Source organism: Salvelinus fontinalis, chromosome 29 (genome assembly GCF_029448725.1).
Source record: "Salvelinus fontinalis isolate EN_2023a chromosome 29, ASM2944872v1, whole genome shotgun sequence".
NCBI classification, from domain to species: Eukaryota; Metazoa; Chordata; class Actinopteri; order Salmoniformes; family Salmonidae; genus Salvelinus; species Salvelinus fontinalis.
In genome coordinates this window covers 18,018,901-18,040,237 of record NC_074693.1, presented here as the reverse complement: position 1 = coordinate 18,040,237, position 21,337 = coordinate 18,018,901, and the positions used below count along the sequence as shown (strand labels likewise).

Here is a 21,337-nt window from a genome sequence, read left to right as displayed (position 1 = left end):
CTGGTTTTGCCTCTGTTTTCCCCAATCAAGTTAAAAAGGGGGAAAAAGCAGATTTTAAGGCTTCCTCTAAAATGTAAATAACCTAAAACTTGGCTCTGGGGAATTGCACTTAAATGCCATAAAACGTTACTTTACCACTGGCCTTACAAATATCTGCCTGTCAATACATCGAATCACATCTTAAATAAAAGTTCATTTTTATGATTACCCAGTTTTTCAGATCAAATTCTACTTATTTAGTAGCTTACTGTTTTTATCCCAAAACATCTAATTTATGTCCGATTGACAACCTACAGTTAGTTACCTTGTAACCATTTTTGATGATTGGATTGATTGATCTTCGCACCAGTGACGTCGCTCAGTCTGTCAGAAAAGACAGTGTTCAGATGTATTCTGACTGACCATGGTGCGCGAGATCAGAACATCTCACCGGCCAACGGACAGGATGCAAACCCCCCAGGTTTACCATTACCTCAACTTCCATCGTTGCAAATGTCAAACCCAGTAGTAATTGAAACTCATGGATTCCAGATTCTAAAGGTAAAGCAATTTATTTTATAATTCTCCAAGTTAATGTCTGAATAAGTGAACGTTAGGAAACCCATGTGAACAATTGATCAATTCAAAACACTCGCCACACCTTCACGCACTGTAAGCACAACTGAAGTTATGTAGCCTAGATATAAGGAAATTGTAATTGTTAATACATTCACTAGTCCATTGCACCCAATTACACCTGAAAGCAACCTGTTGAGAGGAGCCAAAAATAAATTCGCCAGGACAGTGGACACTTACCAATCAATTTAACCAGGTTGTATCCTCAAGTAGGACAACCTTACCACCAGTCAACTCAGGCTTGTGTGGCCATTGTGTTCCACAGTATTTGTTCTGCAAATCCTTGACCAGCCCGATTGTTTTCATATCCTTAAGAGCGCGCCATGTGATTGCGCTTGGCACGGCAGTGGGCGCGCGAAACCCCCTGGCCTTTAATCCCGTTACAGTTAGTCGCTGATTCATATAGTCCAAGGTGTGGCCGGTTTTTATTTAGCTACTTATCGCTGCCCTGATCTCAGAGCGGTGCCCCGATCTCAGATTTCATAGAGCAGGTTATGTGGGGCAACGGGCCAGGCAGTGGAGGATTTATATTCCATTCGCCATGGTAATGTACCATAGTAGGCTACTATAGACCTGCCTATCTTTACACATCTTAAAATAAGAGGCGTTTAGTCTAGACACATTTCTTGTGTTGTGATACACTAATAGCCTGCGAACGCATATCTTCATGGATTAAAAACCGCAGAGAATAGGCCTTTTAGACAGGACCAGGCTTATAGGTCTAGAAGGGTTCCATAATAGTATTTCAGAAAGCGGAACTTAACTATTTTGTGTTGTTTCTAAACCTTTATTACAAGGTTACAGATGAAGGCCTGGTCTTATGTCAAGTATGACTTGTCTATTCCACTGTTCAAAGTAAAGCATATAGGAATATATATGTTTTAATGTCCAACAGATACATTTTCTACTGAATATGACTGACTTGATGGTGATGTATTTTGTCCTGTATATTGTGAATAAACGTTGTCAAAGCGGTCAGACTTGAGTGTTGACCGTCATTCGTTTCCTGAAGCCCTAGAAGGCCGACATTATGTGGTGCTGATTTTATGTCTCGCTGCAAAGCAGTTTATGTGCTCGGATGTATGCCATTTTACCCACTTATACAATGCAATATTTTCTCTAGCCGCTGGGAGCTGCTCTCGCTCCACTAGCAGGCGTGAGGATTACGCAGCCCCCTCTCCATTTTACTGTTGCCCAGGCCACACTACGCGCACACACACTCAGCCTCACACCACAACTGGATGTGTGCCAAACAGGACTCTCACAAGAGGTGGAGTGGACTTTCCGGTGCGCCTCTAAATTGGCCCATCTCCCCTGATGGCGACTACCCTGTTTTATACAGTCCGGCTTCCAACACCATGACATTGCAAGGAACATACACAACATACAATCACTCACCTGCCAGTCTGATGAATTTCATTCATAACAAAAAGTGATTCCTCAAACAGCCTTTTCCAATTTCTTAACGGTGATCTATTTCAATCAATAGTTATTGTAGGCATAAGAAAACATCTCCTGTCATCAATTTTATTTAAAAAAGAATGACCACTTTGGCGTTATCTGTCTATCTCTATGTTTTTGTAACATTTTATATGACGACACAGAAATGAAATGAATACAGGAATTCGCTTTTCGGACATATTGTGGTCATGGGGTCATTTTCTGCGTCTCGCGACCATGACTCCAGTTCGCTTTTTGTGTGACGCCCCCCAAATCTATGAAGAGTGTTTGCGTGTTCCGCTCAGCGAGTGGCGGGGACGAGGAGGTGGGAATGCGAGACGGTAAAGGCGAAGGACCTATGCAGCCACCGAACTGGACAACTGGTTTACGGCTCCGTTTTCTCGGTTGATCACTGTAGATAAAGATTGGATGTGTCTAATAGTTGACAATTTCTTAGGATTTTTTTCTGTCTCCCTTTATTTATTCAAATATTCGTGGAAGACACCACGAACAAACCACTGGACAGTGGGGCTCTGGTCAGCTCGCATCGTATTGGTAGGTGCACGAATTACGAAAGGCTGTGATAATATCATATATTGAAGATAGATATGACCAATTCATACTTTTGCAATATTATCAATTGTAAGAATTACATCACCCGAACACACACGTTATCGTTTAGTGAGGAAATATAGCGTATTTTATTTATCCACTGCGACCGTGTCGTGCACGCGCGTACCCTGGACTGTCACTGTGTCTAGACAAAAGGTATTTTCTTATCCTTTTCGAACTCGATGCCATTTAGAGGTAGAGATTGTATTTTCTCAAGCATGGCTCACATCACAACTACTGTAGTCAAATCGAAATGCGCGCTCCAAATTTGACTGGCGCATATGCGCAATAGGCTATTTGTTTGTGGTATTCCATTATTGCATAGATTTGTCCCCCTTGGAACTCAGGTGCAACAACACCCGGTCTATCTTAACTCTAATGTAGAAAGCGTCACGTTATTCAAGGCATATCGTTTTATAAGCCTCAGATGTAGCCTATATTTTGGACACATTTTACAAGCTTTCTCAAACATAGGCTAGTAGGCTATTATTCCCTTAATTACGCTTAGGCCTATGTCTTAGGATGTCGTCATTGTCTTTCATACACTGAAAATAAAACCAACCATCCACCAATGCCTCTCTAATAACATCTACCTCTTTTCTCCACCTCTCCCCTTTCTTTGTCTCCTCTGTCTCCTTCCCCCTCTCCTCCATCTCCCTCTGCTCAGCTCCACATGGTATAAAGGTATCAGAGAGGATCATGGGAATATAACAGCTGTCAGTGTGTTGTGATTGGCTAACTGAGAGCTGGACTGTTGTCACTGTTCTTACCTTGGCATTACCCCACCACCTCCCCACCCCCCACCCAGTATGGCAGATACCCTGGACATCTCTGGCCCTTCCTCTCCGGAACAGCAGAGAGCCAATAGGATCCTCAGTGAGCCGCTAAGACGAAGCCTGAAGCGCTCTCATCCCTGCTCCCTCTCAGAGTATCTCAACAACACCAACAGAATAGCCCACCACCATAGTAGCTCCAGTAGTACGGATATCAGGGGCTTCCTCCACCCCACCGCAGCCCAGCACAGGCCCAACCAGCCCAGGCAGCCCAAGCCTCACCGGGCCCCCTCCTCCAACATAGACCTCTGGGACTCCCCCAGTGGGCTTCACCTGGCTCATGCTGCAGAGCTGCTGATGAGGGCTGGGGCCTTGACACTGACTCCCACACCCAAAGACCAGGGCCCTCTGGGCGGGCTGGGGGCTGGGGAGGCTGGGGGGGATGGGGAGGAGGTGGAAGGTGGGTCCAGGGTTGAAGGGGACAACATGGGTTGTGTCACAGACTTCCTGCCACTGCTAGGCTGCTCCTGGTTCTCCTTGAACCCAGGCCTGTTTGCTCTGACAGCAGGAGGAGGGGGATTCCTGACTGGTGGTGGAGGGTCAATGGGAATGGCTGGCGTTGGGGAGGGTGTGGAGGGGTTGCGAGGTGAGAGCTCGTCCCCTGGCGGCGGGGGGGGAGCTGGGAGAAGGAAGAGGAAGCGATGCGGAGAGTGTGTGCCATGTCGACGGATGGGGAACTGTGAAGAGTGCAGTGCCTGCCGCAACCGCAAGACCGGACACCAGATCTGCAAGTACAGGAAGTGTGAGCAGTTGAAGAAGAAGGCAGCCACTGGGTTAGAGGTGAGAGGAAGTGGAGAAACACACACCTAAATACACACTATTAGAATGGGCATTCTGACATTATTTGAGGTTTGACAACTGCTGTCCAAAATAATATACACTGAGTGCTATTTCCACGACATAGACTGACCAGGTGAATCCAGGGGATAAACCCTTATTGATGTCACCTGTTAAATCCACTTTAATCAGTGTATATGAAGGGCATGAGACAGGTTAAAGAAGGATTTTTAAGCCATGAGACAATTGAGACATGGTTTTGTGTGTGTGAATGGCAAGACAAAATATTTAAGTGCCTTTGAACGGAGTATGGTAGTAAGTTCCAGGCTCAACACTGCTGAGTTTTTCATGCTCAACAGTTTCCTGTGTGTATCAAGAATGGTCCACCATCCAAAGGACATCCAGCCAACTTGACACAACTGTGGGAAGCATTGGAGTCAACATGGTCCAGCAACGCTGTGGAACGGTTTCAACACCTTGTAGAGTCCATGCCCTGATGAATTGAGGCTGTTCTGAGGGCAAATGGGGGTGCAACTCAATATTAGGAAGGTGTTCTTAATGTTTGCACACTTAGTGTATACCTCTTTAATAATACTATGTTAATTTGTTACTGTCAATGGTCTTGAGGTTTAATAGTCTGTATACATGTGTTTGTGTTTTGAGTGGACCACCTCCTTCTGACCTTTCTCCTCTACTTTCATAGAAGATGGTGTTTCCGTCAGGAGCAGCGTTTCCATGGCTACAATAGGATTCCACCTATCTCTCCCAAAGAACTGCCAGTCAAATTAAATTGACTCTGCCCATTTGGAATGTGATCATGGACACTCTGGACGTACAAACGTACAAAGTCAATTCAGGTGGCCTTGTTGGATTGGCTTGGAGAGTACTGTATCTTCGACAATCAAAAACATGAAGATGAAAACTCAATGAAGAAAAGACAAGTCATACCAATGGATTTACATATTGTTGAGCCCAAAATGAACCACCTCATTAACCACAGAGTATTGTTTATTCATTGAAAATGTAATTCCTTTTTATACTCCATTTTGGAACATTTTGTCATCGAAGCTTCTGACCTGGACGTTTCCATATAAGCCAAACCAAGAAGGACAGACGTGGTCATAATATGATGTTTATGTTTGTTTTTCTATTCATGTCACAGTTAATAAAATGATGAGTAGTAGATGTACTTAAGTCCTGATTAGTGTCTAGTTCTTACACCTCTATGGTCTGCCTTCTGAATAAAGACAAGGAAACTGCCTGTCTATGTGTGTGTTGGGATGAGTGTTTCTGTGTGTATTTCAGGGGCTGACTGATCCCTGTCTATTTCCCGTGGGGCTTTATGTAGTGTGTCTTGGGGGAGGCATGCATGATGGCCTGACAGAGTGGAGAGCCTTATCACTACATTACACACACACACACAACCAAAACTTACACCAACAAAATATATGAAAATCTGACTCCCCACACACTCAATGCATTCACACACATCCTCATTACCATTCACACACTGATTAAAAATTATATTCCTGATCATGCAGTAGGCAGACACACTCATTCTCTCTCACACAGTAATATTGTGATTGCAGAGAGTACGGCTCACACAGACAGGGGGTTCGGAGGTTGCCGTGACGATAGTTGATGAGATAGGACTTTCTTCCTCCACCGCTCACTCAGGGGGACGGGTGGATGGCGTAACCATGGAAATGGCAGGGTGAGGTGTCACGCTATAATTGGGCCATTGCTTGCACTTCCTGTGTGCCTTCAGTCAGAGAGCCTGTGCGTGTGTGTATGTGTGTCCGCTTTATCGCGTGTCTTACAGATGTACTGCCAACTCAGGCAAAAAATCAGGTAGCACGCTATTACTATTCCCACTGATTAAAAAACATGTCCTATTGTGCATCGCTTACTCTCGCGGACAAAGGGATTTTATATTCCTGAATCTCCACTTTCCCGTTGTGCCTTTCCAGTCATTTGGAGATGAATCCCCCTTCTGGTCGTGAGGTCTGGAGCCTCCCCAAACGCCTGCAGAGTCTAGCTCTGCTGCCCTGCAAGATGGCAGGAGGGAGAGGAGAGGGGGAGGGGAGAGGGAGGGGAGACAGGAGATAGAGAGACAGCAGTAGATGAAGATAGTAGGGGAAGAGTGAAGGGGAAAATACAAAAAGAGAAAGGGAAGTGGTTGGACAGATACCTAGAGAAATGGGAGGTAGAGAGATGGAGGGATAAAGATGGATGCATTGTCGAAAATACAGACTGACCCTGGCTCTGAGTCTGTCCTCTCAAACCACAATTGGACCTAGCTATGTTAGTCGCTGCAGCCAGCTGTTGCATGGCTCAGTAATGTTACACTGGTTGGATTCTACTACAGCAGCTCTAGCAGGGCGTCATAGAAGAAGATGCTATTGTTCCTGAATCCTAAAGACACACTTTCATCTGTCCTGGTGGTACATGAGACATGCTTTATTGAGTTGGTAGAGATATAGTTGTGCTGAATGTGTTCATATAGCCAGCCTGTTTCTGTCGCCACCATGCCGCCACTCGCTAATCAAGTTACCACTACTCCCTTTTGATCCTTTGTTAACCAGCTGCTGGGAACTCCACTAGTTAACCAGAGCATGGAGCCCTCCTCTCCCTGTTTTGTTAGGGGCTTCAGAAAAATAACTGTAATCCATCTCAGATTAATCTATGTAGTTTGCAATGCATTCCACGCACATGTGTGACCTGTATGTGTGTGTGTGGGGGGGGGGTGTTTGTGTGTGTTTGAGATCTAGGTGTAATCCTATCCCAGAGCAGGATGAAAGGCAGGTCTGGCTGTCCTTGACCTCTCTGGTCACCATCATTACCACTCACTATAAAACAACAGAGGATTCCCTCTACCCCTTTTCACCTCTCTCCCTCTTTCACCTCTCTCTCTCTTTTACCTCTCTCCCCTTTTCACCTCTCTCCCCTTTTCACCTCTCTCCCCTTTTCACCTCTCTCCCCTTTTACCTCTCTCCCTCTTTTACCTTTCTCCCCCTTTCACCTATCTCCCCTTTTCACCTCTCTCCCCTTTTTACCTCTCTCCCCTTTTTACCTCTCTGCCTCTTTTACCTCTCTCCCCTTTTCACCTCTCTCCCCCTTTCACCTCTCTCCCCCTTTCACCTCTCTCCCCCTTTCACCTCTCTCCCCCTTTCACCTCTCTCCCCTTTTTACCTCTTTCCCCTTTTTACCTCTCTGCCTCTTTTACCTCTCTCCCCCTTTCACCTCTCTCCCCCTTTCACCTCTCTCCCCCTTTCACCTCTCTCCCCCTTTCACCTCTCTCCCCCTTTCATCTCTCTCCCCCTTTCACCTCTCTCCCTCTTTCACCTCTCTCCCTCTTTCACCTCTCTCCCCTTTTTACCTCTCTCCCCTTTTTACCTCTCTCCCTCTTTCACCTCTCTCCCTCTTTCACCTCTCTCCCTCTTTCACCTCTCTCCCTCTTTCACCTCTCTCCCTCTTTCACCTCTCTCCCTCTGTATTAATCCTCTCTCTCTATCTTAAACACCCTGACACATTTCTTCCACATTTTTATTCAGCTGAATTAGAAGACAACAGGTCAAATAAATCTGTGTATTGCACAAGCATGTTTCACACACAATATTGAAATAACCTCCTCAAACAAATGTAGTTAGAGCGGAAATATACAAAGCAGAATATGACCAGAAAATCAACGAGGTTAGACCGTTAGATAACGACAACAACTAACAAAGCAGAAGATCAGGCAACTAAAAACACGACAGGATGGTTTAACCTATAGCCCAAACATACCACGACCCTTATTACAGCTGAGGTTTTTATTTTTTACATAATTCATGATAAGAAACGTGAAGCTAAATCTTTTCCTCCACCCCATGTACAAATCAGATACCAACCTCTTGTACATATGTAGAAATAGCTCTTGTGTTAACCATGTCCAAACCTCTTGTGTATTTAGCTTTAAGGAGAGGTAGAACTGTATGACTACCATGCAGTCTCCAGGAACCTTCAAAGGGAGACGTTTCACCAGAATACCAGCGCCAAGCATTCCTCCCACTCAGCCGTGCATGTCCACCTTTAACTCGGCTAAGTTTGGAGCTTCTATTTCTCCGCACCATTCCTCAGGTGAGTGTCTGTCCGTAGGTCACTTGTACCTGGTATTCAAATGAGCTCGTCAAGTGGGCAGTACCTCTTCTGTGTGGTTGGTTGACTGGAGGTGATCCTGGTGTTTCCTGAGGGAAGGTTTGGCTGCTAGCTACAGGTGAGAGGGTTTGGTGGCCACAGGGGGCATGGCGGTGGGAGAGGACGTGGCAAATGCTCTCCTGAGCTGTGCCACCCGACCACCAAATGCTGGGCTTTCCTTTTCATGACTGACCACCACTAGAGAGATAGAGAGGGAAAGGATTGTAAAAATATATGTTAAGTCAATGAGCTTGAATCGAGTGTAGAGTATGTCATACAAACGCTCTTATGCACACAAAAAAAAACATTCTCTCTCTATCTCTCTTCCTCTCTCACCTCTTCTGCTCTGTGGGAGGGCCTTTTCTGTGACTGACAGCTGGGGTTGGAGACAGAGGCTGATGTTGCTGCAGTGGGGTCTGTAGCAGAGGCCCCAGTCCTTTAGGTCATCTGTGCTGTAGCCTGACACACTGTCGATGCTGTCCTCCCTGGTGTCCTTTGGGTCGACCGCAGCCCTACCTGTGTCCTGGTCCTCCTCAGAGTCCTTAGACCCGTCTGAGTCTTCCTGGAAATAGAAGAAGAATGGTGAGCTACATCCTGTATGGTAGAGCTGATATCTTTCTCTTGCCCTCTCTTTCTGTGTCTCATGCAAAAGCACACACACACACACACACACACACACACACACACACACACACACACACACACACACACACACACACACACACACACACACACACACACACACACACACACACACACACACACACACACACACACACACACACACACACTCACACACACACACACACACACACACTTACGCTTAGTTGCATCAGCATGGCTGATTGTGAGCTGGTTTGGTGGTTCTCTCTGTCTGTCAGTAGAGACACAGTATGGATATCAACCACTAGGTTGTTCATTTCTGTACTCTGTAGTCTGGTGTTGGTACGAAGGGTCTGGAGGAGTTTGGAGGATCTAAATTCATCCACCTCTCCGATCACGCTCACACTCACATCCCCATCATGACCCAACAGCCAGCGCACGCTCTTACTGTGACCTGAGGAGACAAAGAAACACACAGACACATTGAATACCACACTGTGTAATTAGTACAGATAATACAATAGAAGGTAACTCTTCAAACCTAACACCATTTCAGATCCATTGTCAGAGTTCATCATGGAGTCTGGTTGTCGTACTGGTTCCAGCCCAGCAGATGGTGCTGTTGTCTTATCAGTGAACAAACACGTTACTGACGTGTATAGGATCTACACAAACACTGCCTTAGGGTGTTTTCACATATAGTCCTCTTAAAAGAACCCGATCTCAGTCCTCTTTAAAGTGAACTCTGGAGTAAAAAAAAGCAAGAGAACTCAGTTGTCTTTGTATTTACACTGTCCTCTCCTTTGAATGAGGACTCAACTCTGCCAGTTCATTGTTCACCTATTTTATGGTCTGAGTCCTCTTTGCATTCACATTGCTATGTTTAGAAAGGAACCGAGATCTTTTTCCAACATTCACTCAATGCACTCTGGGTACAAGACAAGCCACTCTGTCTTATCGGAAGCTAATAGATTGCATGTAGTTATTAGACATCATTATTATAATCAAAAGATAATATTAACATGTAAATATTATTGGTAACAAAATAAATAGCCGAAGAATAACTGCAGATTTAATAATGATGTAATTGAAAATTGTACCCCCTTTAAGAGCAAGCATTGATTTTGTACCCTATTGTCTTCTCACACTATTCAAAGCCCACAATCAAATAATCAGTGTGTGAAGCTCTCAGCCTATAGATGACATATTTCAAACAAACAATCTGAACGTCGTGTCGGTACAAAACTCCACACATTTTGGGGAATTTCTGTGCATCCTTGACAATCGCAAATCAATATCCAAAAACAGCACACACTTTTTCAGCGAAACTAGACATTATCATCTTGTCTCTTTTGTGACAAGCGAACCTGGGGAGCTTTGCGTTCACATTGCCCTAAAAAAAAGGGAACCGGAACTCGGAATTCAAGTGAACCAGACTCAGAGCACCTCTTGAGATGGTCTCAGTTTGCTTTGGGGACTCTTAAGGGGTCTGAGTTTGCTTTGGGGACTCTTAAGGGGTCTGAGTTTGCTTTGGGGACTCTTAAAGGGTCTGAGTTTGCTTTGGGGACTCTTAAAGGGTCTGAGTTTGCTTTGGGGACTCTTAAGGGGTCTGAGTTTGGTTTGGGGACTCTTAAGGGGTCTGAGTTTGGTTTGGGGACTCTTAAGGGGTCTGAGTTTGGTTTGGGGACTCTTAAGGGGTCTGGGTTCCGCTGGAGCGTTCACACTGCACATTAAGCGAACCACAACGGAATTCACAAAAATTGTCTGAAAGGGACCAAGTGTGAAAACCACCTTACTGACACACTAGACTATGGACTTCACCTTTCAGTAATCACTTCCATCTGACCTTAGACATGTGCTAATTGGTGTCATAAGTGGGATTCAACCTGTCTCTAGTTACATTCTCTAGTCTCTAGTTACACCATTACAGTGATATGAATACGATACACACGAACAGGCTACTAGCCTAAATTTGAAAAAATGACCCATTTCAATTAATTAACTTCAGTTCAGACAATTGAAAATAAGCCTATGAAATAAGGGAAGAGCACAATTGCAACAAAAGGTGTGGAAATGTTCAGCAAATCATCTTGGAAATATGTGATGGATTTTTTAATCCTACAGGATGGACGACAAGCTGTGTGTGCGCACCTGCATCCTTCCGTATATGTGTGCGCGTACGTATATCTGCTCGTGCATGTGTAACATTTAGGAGTTGTACTGTGTTGCCTACGTACTATCTTACATAAGGAGAGTCTTTCTGGGCCATGGGGCTGTGAGGAGAATTAAGGGCCTGTGAGAAGAATGGTGAAGTGTTTTTGCTCAACACTCCGTTCTGCTGGTCAGTTTGACACCAGGTGTTAAGAGATGACCTGGCCTGACCTTCTGCTACTAAGTTGGCACACACACACACACACACACACACACACACACACACACACACACACACACACACACACACACACACACACACACACACACACACACACACACACACACACACACACACACACACACACACACACACACACACACACACAGAGCACAGATTGGAAAGACAAAGCGGTAACGAGATATTGAGGGCTAAAAGCAGCGAGCCTCACCAAACCACAGGGCTTACTCAATTCTATTCACTCCTATTCAATCTGCCGGGCAGGCAGGCATGTGGAATGAATCAATCGCTGCCGCTGTGTCTCTGATGATAGAGCTCTGATAAGAGGGCTGGGTACTACACTATACTGTTCTATTGGTACCAATAGAGGGGATAGGTCACATTCTATATCCTATCAGATAGAGAAAGGGACAGGGGGAGAGAGGAACAGAATGGGTAAAAGAGAGACAGAGAGGGGGATAGAATGGAAAAGAGAGAGATGTGGGTTAGTGAGAGTGGTGGAACTAGGCCTGATCTGAAGGCCTCTCTCTGTAGATAAGAGTGTGGTTTCAGGGTTGTGTTTCTCAGAATAGTGGAGTGGGTGCTCAAGCATGCTCAATTACTCATTGCCTCTTTCTCTCTCCCAGTCTCTCTCTCCCTGCCTCTTTCTCTTCCTGTCCTCATTCTTTTCCCCTCATACTTCCGATTTCCCTTTCTCTCCCCCTACATACCCATTTATTATTCCCCCCTCCTGTTCCCTCTCTCTCTTTCTATATTTGAAAGGTTTTCCTCTCTCTCTGGCCTATACTTTATGCCCTTTGGTGTGTTGAATCTGAGGACAGAACATTCTGTGCAGGCAGAGGAGAGGAAGCCGAGAGAGGAGAGGAGGCAGAAAGAGGAGAGGAGGTAGAGAGAGGAGAGGAGGTAGAGAGAGGAGAGGAGGCAGAGAGAGGAGAGGAGGCAGAGAGAGGAGAAGAAGCAGAGAGAGGAGAGGAGGCAGGGAGAGGAGAGGAGGTAGAGAGAGTAGGTAGAAAGAGGAGAGGAGGTAGAGAGAGGAGAGGAGGCAGAGAGAGGAGAGGAGACAGAGAGAGGAGAGGAGAGGAGGCAGATAGAGGAGAGAAGGAAGAGAGAGGAGAGGAGGTAGAGAGAGGAGAGGAGGTAGAAAGAGGAGAGGAGGTAGAGAGAGGAGAGGAGGCAGAGAGAGGAGACAGAGAGAGGAGGCAGAGAGGAGAGGAGGTAGAGAGAGGAGAAGAAGCAGAGAGAGGAGAGGAGACAGAGAGAGGAGAGGAGGTAGAGAGAGGAGAGGAGGCAGAGAGAGGAGAGGAGGCAGAGAGAGGAGAGGAGGTAGAGAGAGGAGAGGAGGCAGAGAGAGGAGAGGAGGTAGAGAGAGGAGAGGAGGTAGAGAGAGGAGAGGAGGTAGAGAGAGGAGAGGAGGTAGAGAGAGGAGAGGAGGCAGAGAGAGGAGACAGAGAGAGGAGGCAGAGAGAGGAGAGGAGGTAGAGAGAGGAGAGGAGGTAGAGAGAGGAGAGGAGGTAGAAAGAGGAGAGGAGGTAGAGAGAGGAGAGGAGGCAGAGAGAGGAGACAGAGAGAGGAGGCAGAGAGGAGAGGAGGTAGAGAGAGGAGAAGAAGCAGAGAGAGGAGAGGAGACAGAGAGAGGAGAGGAGGTAGAGAGAGGAGAGGAGGCAGAGAGAGGAGATGAGGCAGAGAGAGGAGAGGAGGTAGAGAGAGGAGAGGAGGCAGAGAGAGGAGAGGAGGTAGAGAGAGGAGAGGAGGTAGAGGGGGGCACAGGTGGGTGTCACCACCCAGGCAGAGGAAATCCTAAGTTATGAAATAGACACTCCTAACTCCTCTTACCCTAACAACAGGGGCGTGTTCTGAAGTATACTCTAGTTTACTGTAAATTACCTGCATTTATTCTGTACTCACAAGCACCGCTGTGTGTGTGTGTGTGTGCGTGCGTGCTGTACCTTTCTTAGACCTGGTGTGTTCCCTGGTTCTCCTCTCTCTCTCGTCCTTCTCCTCTCTATCTTTCCAGCGTCTGACCTGCTCCTCTCTCATCTTCAGGAACAAGATTCTCTTCTGGTCTTCACTCAGGGCCTCCAGAACCTCTGGGTCCACCCACATCTCCTGTAGGATCTGAGCCAGCATACTGTCTGATCCTAGATTAACCTCCTTCCTCTGGTGCTGTTGGGACTGTCTAAAATGCTGTTGCCGGCCTGGTTCAACAGAGGGCTTTAAATCCCAAAGTCTGGTGAATCTGGTACAGTCCAAATTCCAAAATGCTGAAGAGTTCTCTTGCAACTTCTCAGACGTTCCCTCAGTAATATTATATGGCTTCTGCTGGGATGGTGGATGGTCACTGATTCCTTGCTGGTACTCTAGAGCAGTAGAGAGTATATAAATATATGATTACGTCGTTTGCCTTTCTTCACAGCTTTTCCCTCTTTGGCTGTCCACAAACACAATTGTAGGTTTGTGTGTGTGTGTGTGTGTGTGTGTGTGTGTGTGTGTGTGTGTGTGTGTGTGTGTGTGTGTGTGTGTGTGTGTGTGTGTGTGTGTGTGTGTGTGTGTGTGTGTGTGTGTGTGTGTGTGTGCGTGCGTGCGTGCGTGCGTGCGTGCGTGCGTGCGTGCGTGCGTGCGTGCGTGCGTGCGTGCGTGCGTGCGTGCGTGCGTGCATGTGTGTGTTCCACTACCTCTACTACCGCCTCACAGAGAGCTGCCCTACTGCTTTTAAACATTTGAAGGTAAACAGAGACCAGAGAGCAAGACACAGACAGACAGCATTTCATGTCAATAGAGAGAGAGACACACATAAACCTGCCATTATTTCCATAATTTTGATTTAGGGAGAAAAAAAAGACAGTATGCTGGCTGGCACTGTTTATACTTTTTTGGAGACAGGAAGAGAAAGAGAGAGAAACACAAAAACAGAGAGAGAAAAGGGATGGAAGAGACTTTGCATCTCTCATGACCAAGACAGAAGAGACAGAGAGATAACCAGCTATCTCTCATGATGAAAACATAAGAGACAGAGAGATAACCAGCTCTCTCATGACAAAAACAGAAGAGACAGAGAGATAACTAGCTATCTCTCATGATGAAAACAGAAGAGACAGAGAGATAACCAGATCTATGTATCCCCCCTCCTAAGGCTCATGGTCACCTACCCTCTTGCCTTACTTATACTCATATTGTTTTTAAAACATGATCAGCAAGGGAATGAGATAATGATCAATAAGTCTCCTTGTATATGTCTCAACACAGAGGGCCAGACCACCAACACTACCAACAAACACGTATTGTACATTCACACAGTCACAGGACATCAGTGGAGACAGAACAGTTGCAACAACAATTACTATCATATATGGAATACCACTAAATAAAGCACTGCAGGAATCTAATCTTACAGTGATTAAAACATTGGTATAACCTCATTATAACAACATTGATACACAACATAAAGACATGCACTGGTGTAACTAGAGACTAACAGGAACAGATGCCTGTAACACACTGACCCATGGCAGAAAGACACACAGAAACACAAAGCGGGGAGTTTTGAATCTATGCCAGCATGCAAATACATTTAGGATTTACCATAGTCACTGTTCACATATAGAGAATGCCAGAGCAGAGGCAAAAGGACAGAATGGAGAGAGAAAGACGATGTGTGTTGCATGCTAAGGGAGAAGTATTTCTTTTGTTGAGTTTTCAAACAGAGCCTGTTTTATTAGGACTGACAGAGAGGGGTTGTGAGAGTCGGATGAACTCAGACAAGAACAAGAAAGTAAGAGAAAGAAAAGTGAGCGAGTGATAAGGAGAAGAAAGTAGAGCGGAGGAGAAACCCTGAGAAATCAAGCGTACTTTACTTACTGTGACTGCCCAGCCTGAAAAATTAGCAAGCCTGGTCCTGGTGTGAGTTACACTGTGACTGACTGTATCTGGGTGATGTGTTTGAGTCTGTGTGAGTGAGCAGTAGAGTAGTCTGTGTAGCACAGTTGGTATGCTTGGTATGCTGTTGGTATGCTGGCCTCTGATGATATGATCCCCTGCCTCTTTGTGTACTTGACATGAGGGGGCTGCAGTGACATCACAACTCTCTCTCTCTCTCTCTCTCTCTCTCTCTCTCTCTCTCTCTCTCTCTCTCTCTCTCTCTCTCTCTCTCTCTCTCTCTCTCTCTCTCTCTCTCTCTCTCTCTCTCTCTCTCTCTCTCTCTCTCTCTCTCTCTCTCTCTCTCTCTCTCTCTCTCTCTCTCTCTCTCTTTTAGTTGGAATATCACAGGAACTCTTATAGGCAGGAGGAAGTATGACAGGCCATTGACAGGGATTGATAAACATGATCACATCAGTAGTCATCATCAGTGGCTGACCCCCCCATAGTTTAATGACTGATCAGTGTCTAGACAGGTTAATGCCGGTCTATGGTACTGAGAGTCTCTGTTGTACTCTATAGACTTTATGGTACTGTTCGTGTCTGATCATGCCTTCGGGTCACGTTGTGTTATCTCTCAGATGTCTGGTTCCTGGTGCCGCCTCATGACTTCCAGTCAATACAAGGATAAAGCAAAACATGAACACAGGAAGAGCAGTTACAGTACACAACAACAACGTGATGTAAATGTATGTTAGTTTGGGGTAGAGCATGTTGGGAATGGAAGCAGGAAAAGGAAATATTTTGCTGGTTTGGAGGAATTTCAATCACTTACAATAAATTAATATATCTTATCTCTTTCCCTGTCTTTCCCGCTTACTCTGTATTGCGACAGCAAGCTCAAGGTCCTTTTCCTGTTTCGGTCGAGTCAGGTCGGCCAGGTCAAGGTAGTCTCAGGAAAACACAGACCTGCAGCAGCATGTAGACGTTTTGGGGGAAACACAAAACACATTGGTCATAAACCACCCAGCACAGGTTGGGAGTTTTTCCAGGGCATAAAGAAATGTAGAAGTCAGTCTTAATGTGTCTAAGGTTGTGATTGTGAACAGGAGAGTATGTTTGTACAGACCTATTGGTTTTCACTTGGCCACTAAGTACCAAGCAGCATTTCAATACCAGGAAATGACTCACACCTTTTTCTGTAACCGTTTGATTCCTTATCATTTAGATAAAGTAATTATACATTAAGGATTGTAAAGAAACCACATTCACATAACAACAAGTAATAGCTGTCTAACTCACCTGGTATAATGTAGTGTAGTGTAATGTACTGTATTGTAGTGTAATGTAGTGTAGTTTAATGTAGTGTAGTGTAATGTAGTGTAGTTTAATGTACTGTAGTGTAGTGTAATGTAGTGTAGTGTAATGTGGTGTAGTGTGGTGTAGTTTAATGTACTGTATTGTAGTGTAATGTAGTGTAGTTTAATGTAGTGTAGTGTAATGTAGTGTAGTGTAATGTAGTGTAATGTAGTGTAATGTACTGTATTGTAGTGTAATGTAGTGTAGAGTAATGTACTGTATTGTAGTGTAATGTAGTGTAGTTTAATGTAGTGTAGTGTAATGTAGTGTAGTGTAATGTACTGTATTGTAGTGTAATGTAGTGTAGTGTAATGTGGTGTAGTGTAGTGTAGTTTAATGTAATGTAGTGTAGTGTAATGCAGTGTAGTGTAGTGTAATGTGGTGTAGTGTAGTGTAATGTAGTGTAGTTTAATGTACTGTAGTGTAGAGTAGTGTAGTGTAATGTTGTGTAGTGTAGTGTAGTTTAATGTAATGTAGTGTAATGTCATGTGGTGTAGTATACTGTAGTGTATTGTAATGTACTGTATTGTAGTGTAATGTAGTGTAGTGTAATGTGGTGTATTGTAGTGTAATATAGTGTAGTTTAATGTACTGTAGTGTAGTGTACAGTAGTGTAGTGTAATTTAGTATAGTATACTGTAGTGCAATGTAATGTAGTGTAATGTCATGTGGTGTAGTGTACTGTAGTGTAGTTTAATGTACTGTAGTGTAGTGTAATGTAGTATAGTATACTGTAGTGCAGTGTAATGTAGTGTTGTGCAGTGTAATGTAGTGTAATGTACGGTGGTGTAGTGTGGTGTGGTGTAATGTAATGTAATGGGATGTGGTGTGGTGTAATGTAGTGTAATTTAGTGTAGTGCAGAGTAGTGTAATCTAGTGTAATTTAGTGTGGTGGAGAGTGGTGTAATGGTGTGTAATGTAGTGTACTGTGGTGAAGTGTAATGTAGTGTGGTGTAGTGTACTGTAGTGTACTGTAGTGTAGTGTAATGTAGTGTGGTGGGGTGGTGTAGTGTAATGTGGTGTGGTGTGGTGTGGTGTAATGTAGTGTAGTGTGGCGGGGTGTTTTGTGTGGTGTAGTGTAGTGTAGTGTAGAGTGGTGTAGTGTAATGTAATGTAGTGTAGTGTAGTGTAATGTAGTGTGGTGTAATGTAGTGTGGTGTATTGTAGTGTAGTGTGGTGTAATGTAGTGTATTGGGTGGTGTAGTTTGGTGTAGTGTAATATAGTGTAGTGTAGTGTGGTGTGGTGTGGTGTGGTGTAATTTAGTGTAGTGTGGTGTAGTGTAGCGGGGTGGTGTAGTGTGGAGAACTGTAGTGTGGTGTGGTGTAATGTAGTGTAGTGTTGTGTATTGTAATGTCATGTGGTGTAATGTACTGTAGTGTGGTGTGGTGTAGTGTAATGTAGTGTAATGTCGTGTAGTGGGGATGTGTAGTGTAGTGTGGTGTAGTGTAGTGTAGTTTGGTGTGGTGTAGAGTAGTGTAGTGTGGTGCAGTGTAGTGTAATGTAACGTGGTGTGGTGTGGTGTGGTGTAATGTAATATAGTGTAATATAGAGTTGTGTAGTGCAATGTAGTGTAATATGGTGTAGAGTAGTGTAATGTAATGTAATGTAGTGTGGTGTAGTGTAGTGGGGTGGTGTGGGGAAGTGTGGTGTAGTGTCGTGTGGTGTAATGTAGTGTAATGGGGTGGTGTAGTGCAGTGTGATGTGGTGTAGAGTCGTGTGATGTGGTGTAATGTAGTGTAATATAGTGTAGTGGGGTGGTGTAGTGTAGTGGGGTGTAGTGTAGTGTAGTGTAGTGTGGTGTGGTGTAATGTAGTGTAATGTAGTGTAGTGGGGTGGTGTAGTGTAGTGGGGTGTAGTGTGGTGAAGTGTAGTGTAGTGTAGTGTAGTGTAATGTGGTGTAGTGTACTGTAGTGTGGTGTACTGTACTGTGGTGTACTGTAGTTTAGTGTAATGTAGTGTAGTGGAGTGGTGTAGTGTAGTGTGGTGTAGTGTAGTGTAGTGTAGTGTAGTGTGGCGGGGTGGTTAGTGTAGTGTGGTTTAATGTAGTGTAGTGTAGTGTAGTGTAGTGTAATGTAGAGTGGTGTAGTGTAATGTAGTGAGGTGTGGTGTAGTGGGGTGTAATGTAGTGTAATGTAATGTAGAGTGGTGTGGTATAGTGTGGTGTAATGTAGTGTAGTGTGGTGTAATGTAGTGTAGTGTAGTGTATTGTAATGTAGTGTAATGTAATGAGGTGTAGAGTAGTGTAATGTAATGTAGTGTAGTGTAGTGTAGTGTAATGTCATGTAGTGTGGTGTGATGTAATGTCATGTAGTGTAATGTAGTGTGGTGTAGTGTAGTGGGGTGGTGTAGTGTGGTGTGATGTAATGTAGTGTAGTGTGGTGTAATGTAGTGTGGTTTAATGTAGTGTAGTGTGGTGTAATGTAGTGTAGTGTGGTGTATTGTAGTGTAATATAGTGTAGTTTAATGTACTGTAGTGTAGTGTACAGTAGTGTAGTGTAATTTAGTATAGTATACTGTAGTGCAATGTAATGTAGTGTAATGTCATGTGGTGTAGTGTACTGTAGTGTAGTTTAATGTACTGTAGTGTAGTGTAATGTAGTATAGTATACTGTAGTGCAGTGTAATGTAGTGTTGTGCAGTGTAATGTAGTGTAATGTACGGTGGTGTAGTGTGGTGTGGTGTAATGTAATGTAATGGGATGTGGTGTGGCGTAATGTAGTGTAATTTAGTGTAGTGCAGAGTAGTGTAATCTAGTGTAATTTAGTGTGGTGGAGAGTGGTGTAATGGTGTGTAATGTAGTGTACTGTGGTGAAGTGTAATGTAGTGTGGTGTAGTGTACTGTAGTGTACTGTAGTGTAGTGTAATGTAGTGTGGTGGGGTGGTGTAGTGTAATGTGGTGTGGTGTGGTGTGGTGTAATGTAGTGTAGTGTGGCGGGGTGTTTTGTGTGGTGTAGTGTAGTGTAGTGTAGAGTGGTGTAGTGTAATGTAGTGTAGTGTAGTGTAATGTAGTGTGGTGTAATGTAGTGTGGTGTATTGTAGTGTAGTGTGGTGTAATGTAGTGTATTGGGTGGTGTAGTTTGGTGTAGTGTAATATAGTGTAGTGTAGTGTGGTGTGGTGTGGTGTGGTGTAATTTAGTGTAGTGTGGTGTAGTGTAGCGGGGTGGTGTAGTGTGGAGAACTGTAGTGTGGTGTGGTGTAATGTAGTGTAGTGTTGTGTATTGTAATGTCATGTGGTGTAATGTACTGTAGTGTGGTGTGGTGTAGTGTAATGTAGTGTAATGTCGTGTAGTGGGGATGTGTAGTGTAGTGTGGTGTAGTGTAGTGTAGTTTGGTGTGGTGTAGAGTAGTGTAGTGTGGTGCAGTGTAGTGTAATGTAACGTGGTGTGGTGTGGTGTAATGTAATATAGTGTAATATAGAGTTGTGTAGTGCAATGTAGTGTAATATGGTGTAGAGTAGTGTAATGTAATGTAATGTAGTGTGGTGTAGTGTAGTGGGGTGGTGTGGGGAAGTGTGGTGTAGTGTCGTGTGGTGTAATGTAGTGTAACGGGGTGGTGTAGTGCAGTGTGATGTGGTGTAGAGTCGTGTGATGTGGTGTAATGTAGTGTAATATAGTGTAGTGGGGTGGTGTAGTGTAGTGGGGTGTAGTGTAGTGTAGTGTAGTGTGGTGTGGTGTAATGTAGTGTAATGTAGTGTAGTGGGGTGGTGTAGTGTAGTGGGGTGTAGTGTGGTGAAGTGTAGTGTAGTGTAGTGTAGTGTAATGTGGTGTAGTGTACTGTAGTGTGGTGTACTGTACTGTGGTGTACTGTAGTTTAGTGTAATGTAGTGTAGTGGAGTGGTGTAGTGTAGTGTGGTGTAGTGTAGTGTAGCGTGTTGTGGTGTGGTATAGAGTAGTGTAGTGTCGTGTGGTGTAGTGTAATGTGGTGTAGTGTAGTGTAGTGTAGTGTAGTGTGGCGGGGTGGTTAGTGTAGTGTGGTTTAATGTAGTGTAGTGTAGTGTAGTGTAGTGTAATGTAGAGTGGTGTAGTGTAATGTAGTGAGGTGTGGTGTAGTGGGGTGTAATGTAGTGTAATGTAATGTAGAGTGGTGTGGTATAGTGTGGTGTAATGTAGTGTAGTGTGGTGTAATGTAGTGTAGTGTAGTGTAGTGTATTGTAATGTAGTGTAATGTAATGAGGTGTAGAGTAGTGTAATGTACTGTAGTGTAGTGTAGTGTAGTGTAATGTCATGTAGTGTGGTGTGATGTAATGTCATGTAGTGTAATGTAGTGTGGTGTAGTGTAGTGGGGTGGTGTAGTGTGGTGTGATGTAATGTAGTGTAGTGTGGTGTAATGTAGTGTGGTTTAATGTAGTGTAGTGTGGTGTAATGTAGTGTAGTGTGGTGTATTGTCGTGTAGTGTGGTTTAATGTAGTGTAGTGTGGTGTAATGTAGTGTAGTGTGGTGTATTGTGGTGTAGTGTGGTGTAATGTAGTGTAGTGTGGTGTATTGTAGTGTAGTGTGGTGTAATGTAGTGTAGTGGGATGGTGTAGTGTGGTGTGGTGTAGAGTAGTGTAGTGCAGTGTAGTTTGGTGTAGTGTAATGTAATGTGGTGTAGTGTAGTGTGGTGTGGTGAGGTGTAATTTAGTGTAGTGTGGTGTAGTGTAGTGGTGTTGTGTAATGTAGTGTAGTGTAGTGGTGTTGT

The 21,337-nt window shown here is 44.5% G+C and overlaps 2 protein-coding genes across 3 annotated transcripts; one reads left to right on the top strand and one right to left on the bottom strand.

The window, feature by feature from the left end:
- The first annotated feature begins 58 nt into the window (after window positions 1-58).
- On the top strand, window positions 59-5,471 carry LOC129827532 (CXXC-type zinc finger protein 5-like). Of its 2 annotated transcripts, none has more exons than XM_055888455.1 (3): window positions 59-2,610; window positions 3,335-4,280; window positions 4,981-5,471. In XM_055888455.1, exons 2-3 carry the CDS (start codon window positions 3,477-3,479, stop codon window positions 5,023-5,025), a joined length of 849 nt encoding a protein of 282 aa, XP_055744430.1. In that variant the 5' UTR covers window positions 59-2,610; window positions 3,335-3,476; the 3' UTR covers window positions 5,026-5,471. The 2 variants fall into 2 exon arrangements, with proteins under 2 accessions (XP_055744430.1, XP_055744429.1); XM_055888454.1 differs by lacking the exon at window positions 4,981-5,471 and adding an exon at window positions 4,637-4,974.
- Window positions 5,472-7,809: 2,338 nt separating this feature from the next.
- LOC129827531 (SH2 domain-containing protein 4A-like) lies at window positions 7,810-15,486 on the bottom strand. Its single transcript, XM_055888453.1, has 5 exons — window positions 15,304-15,486; window positions 13,395-13,805; window positions 9,275-9,510; window positions 8,790-9,015; window positions 7,810-8,651 (listed from the first exon to the last, which is right to left on the bottom strand). The coding sequence occupies exons 2-5, from the start codon at window positions 13,573-13,575 to the stop codon at window positions 8,527-8,529; spliced, it is 768 nt and encodes a 255-aa protein (XP_055744428.1). The 5' UTR covers window positions 13,576-13,805; window positions 15,304-15,486; the 3' UTR covers window positions 7,810-8,526.
- Window positions 15,487-21,337: the final 5,851 nt, after the last annotated feature.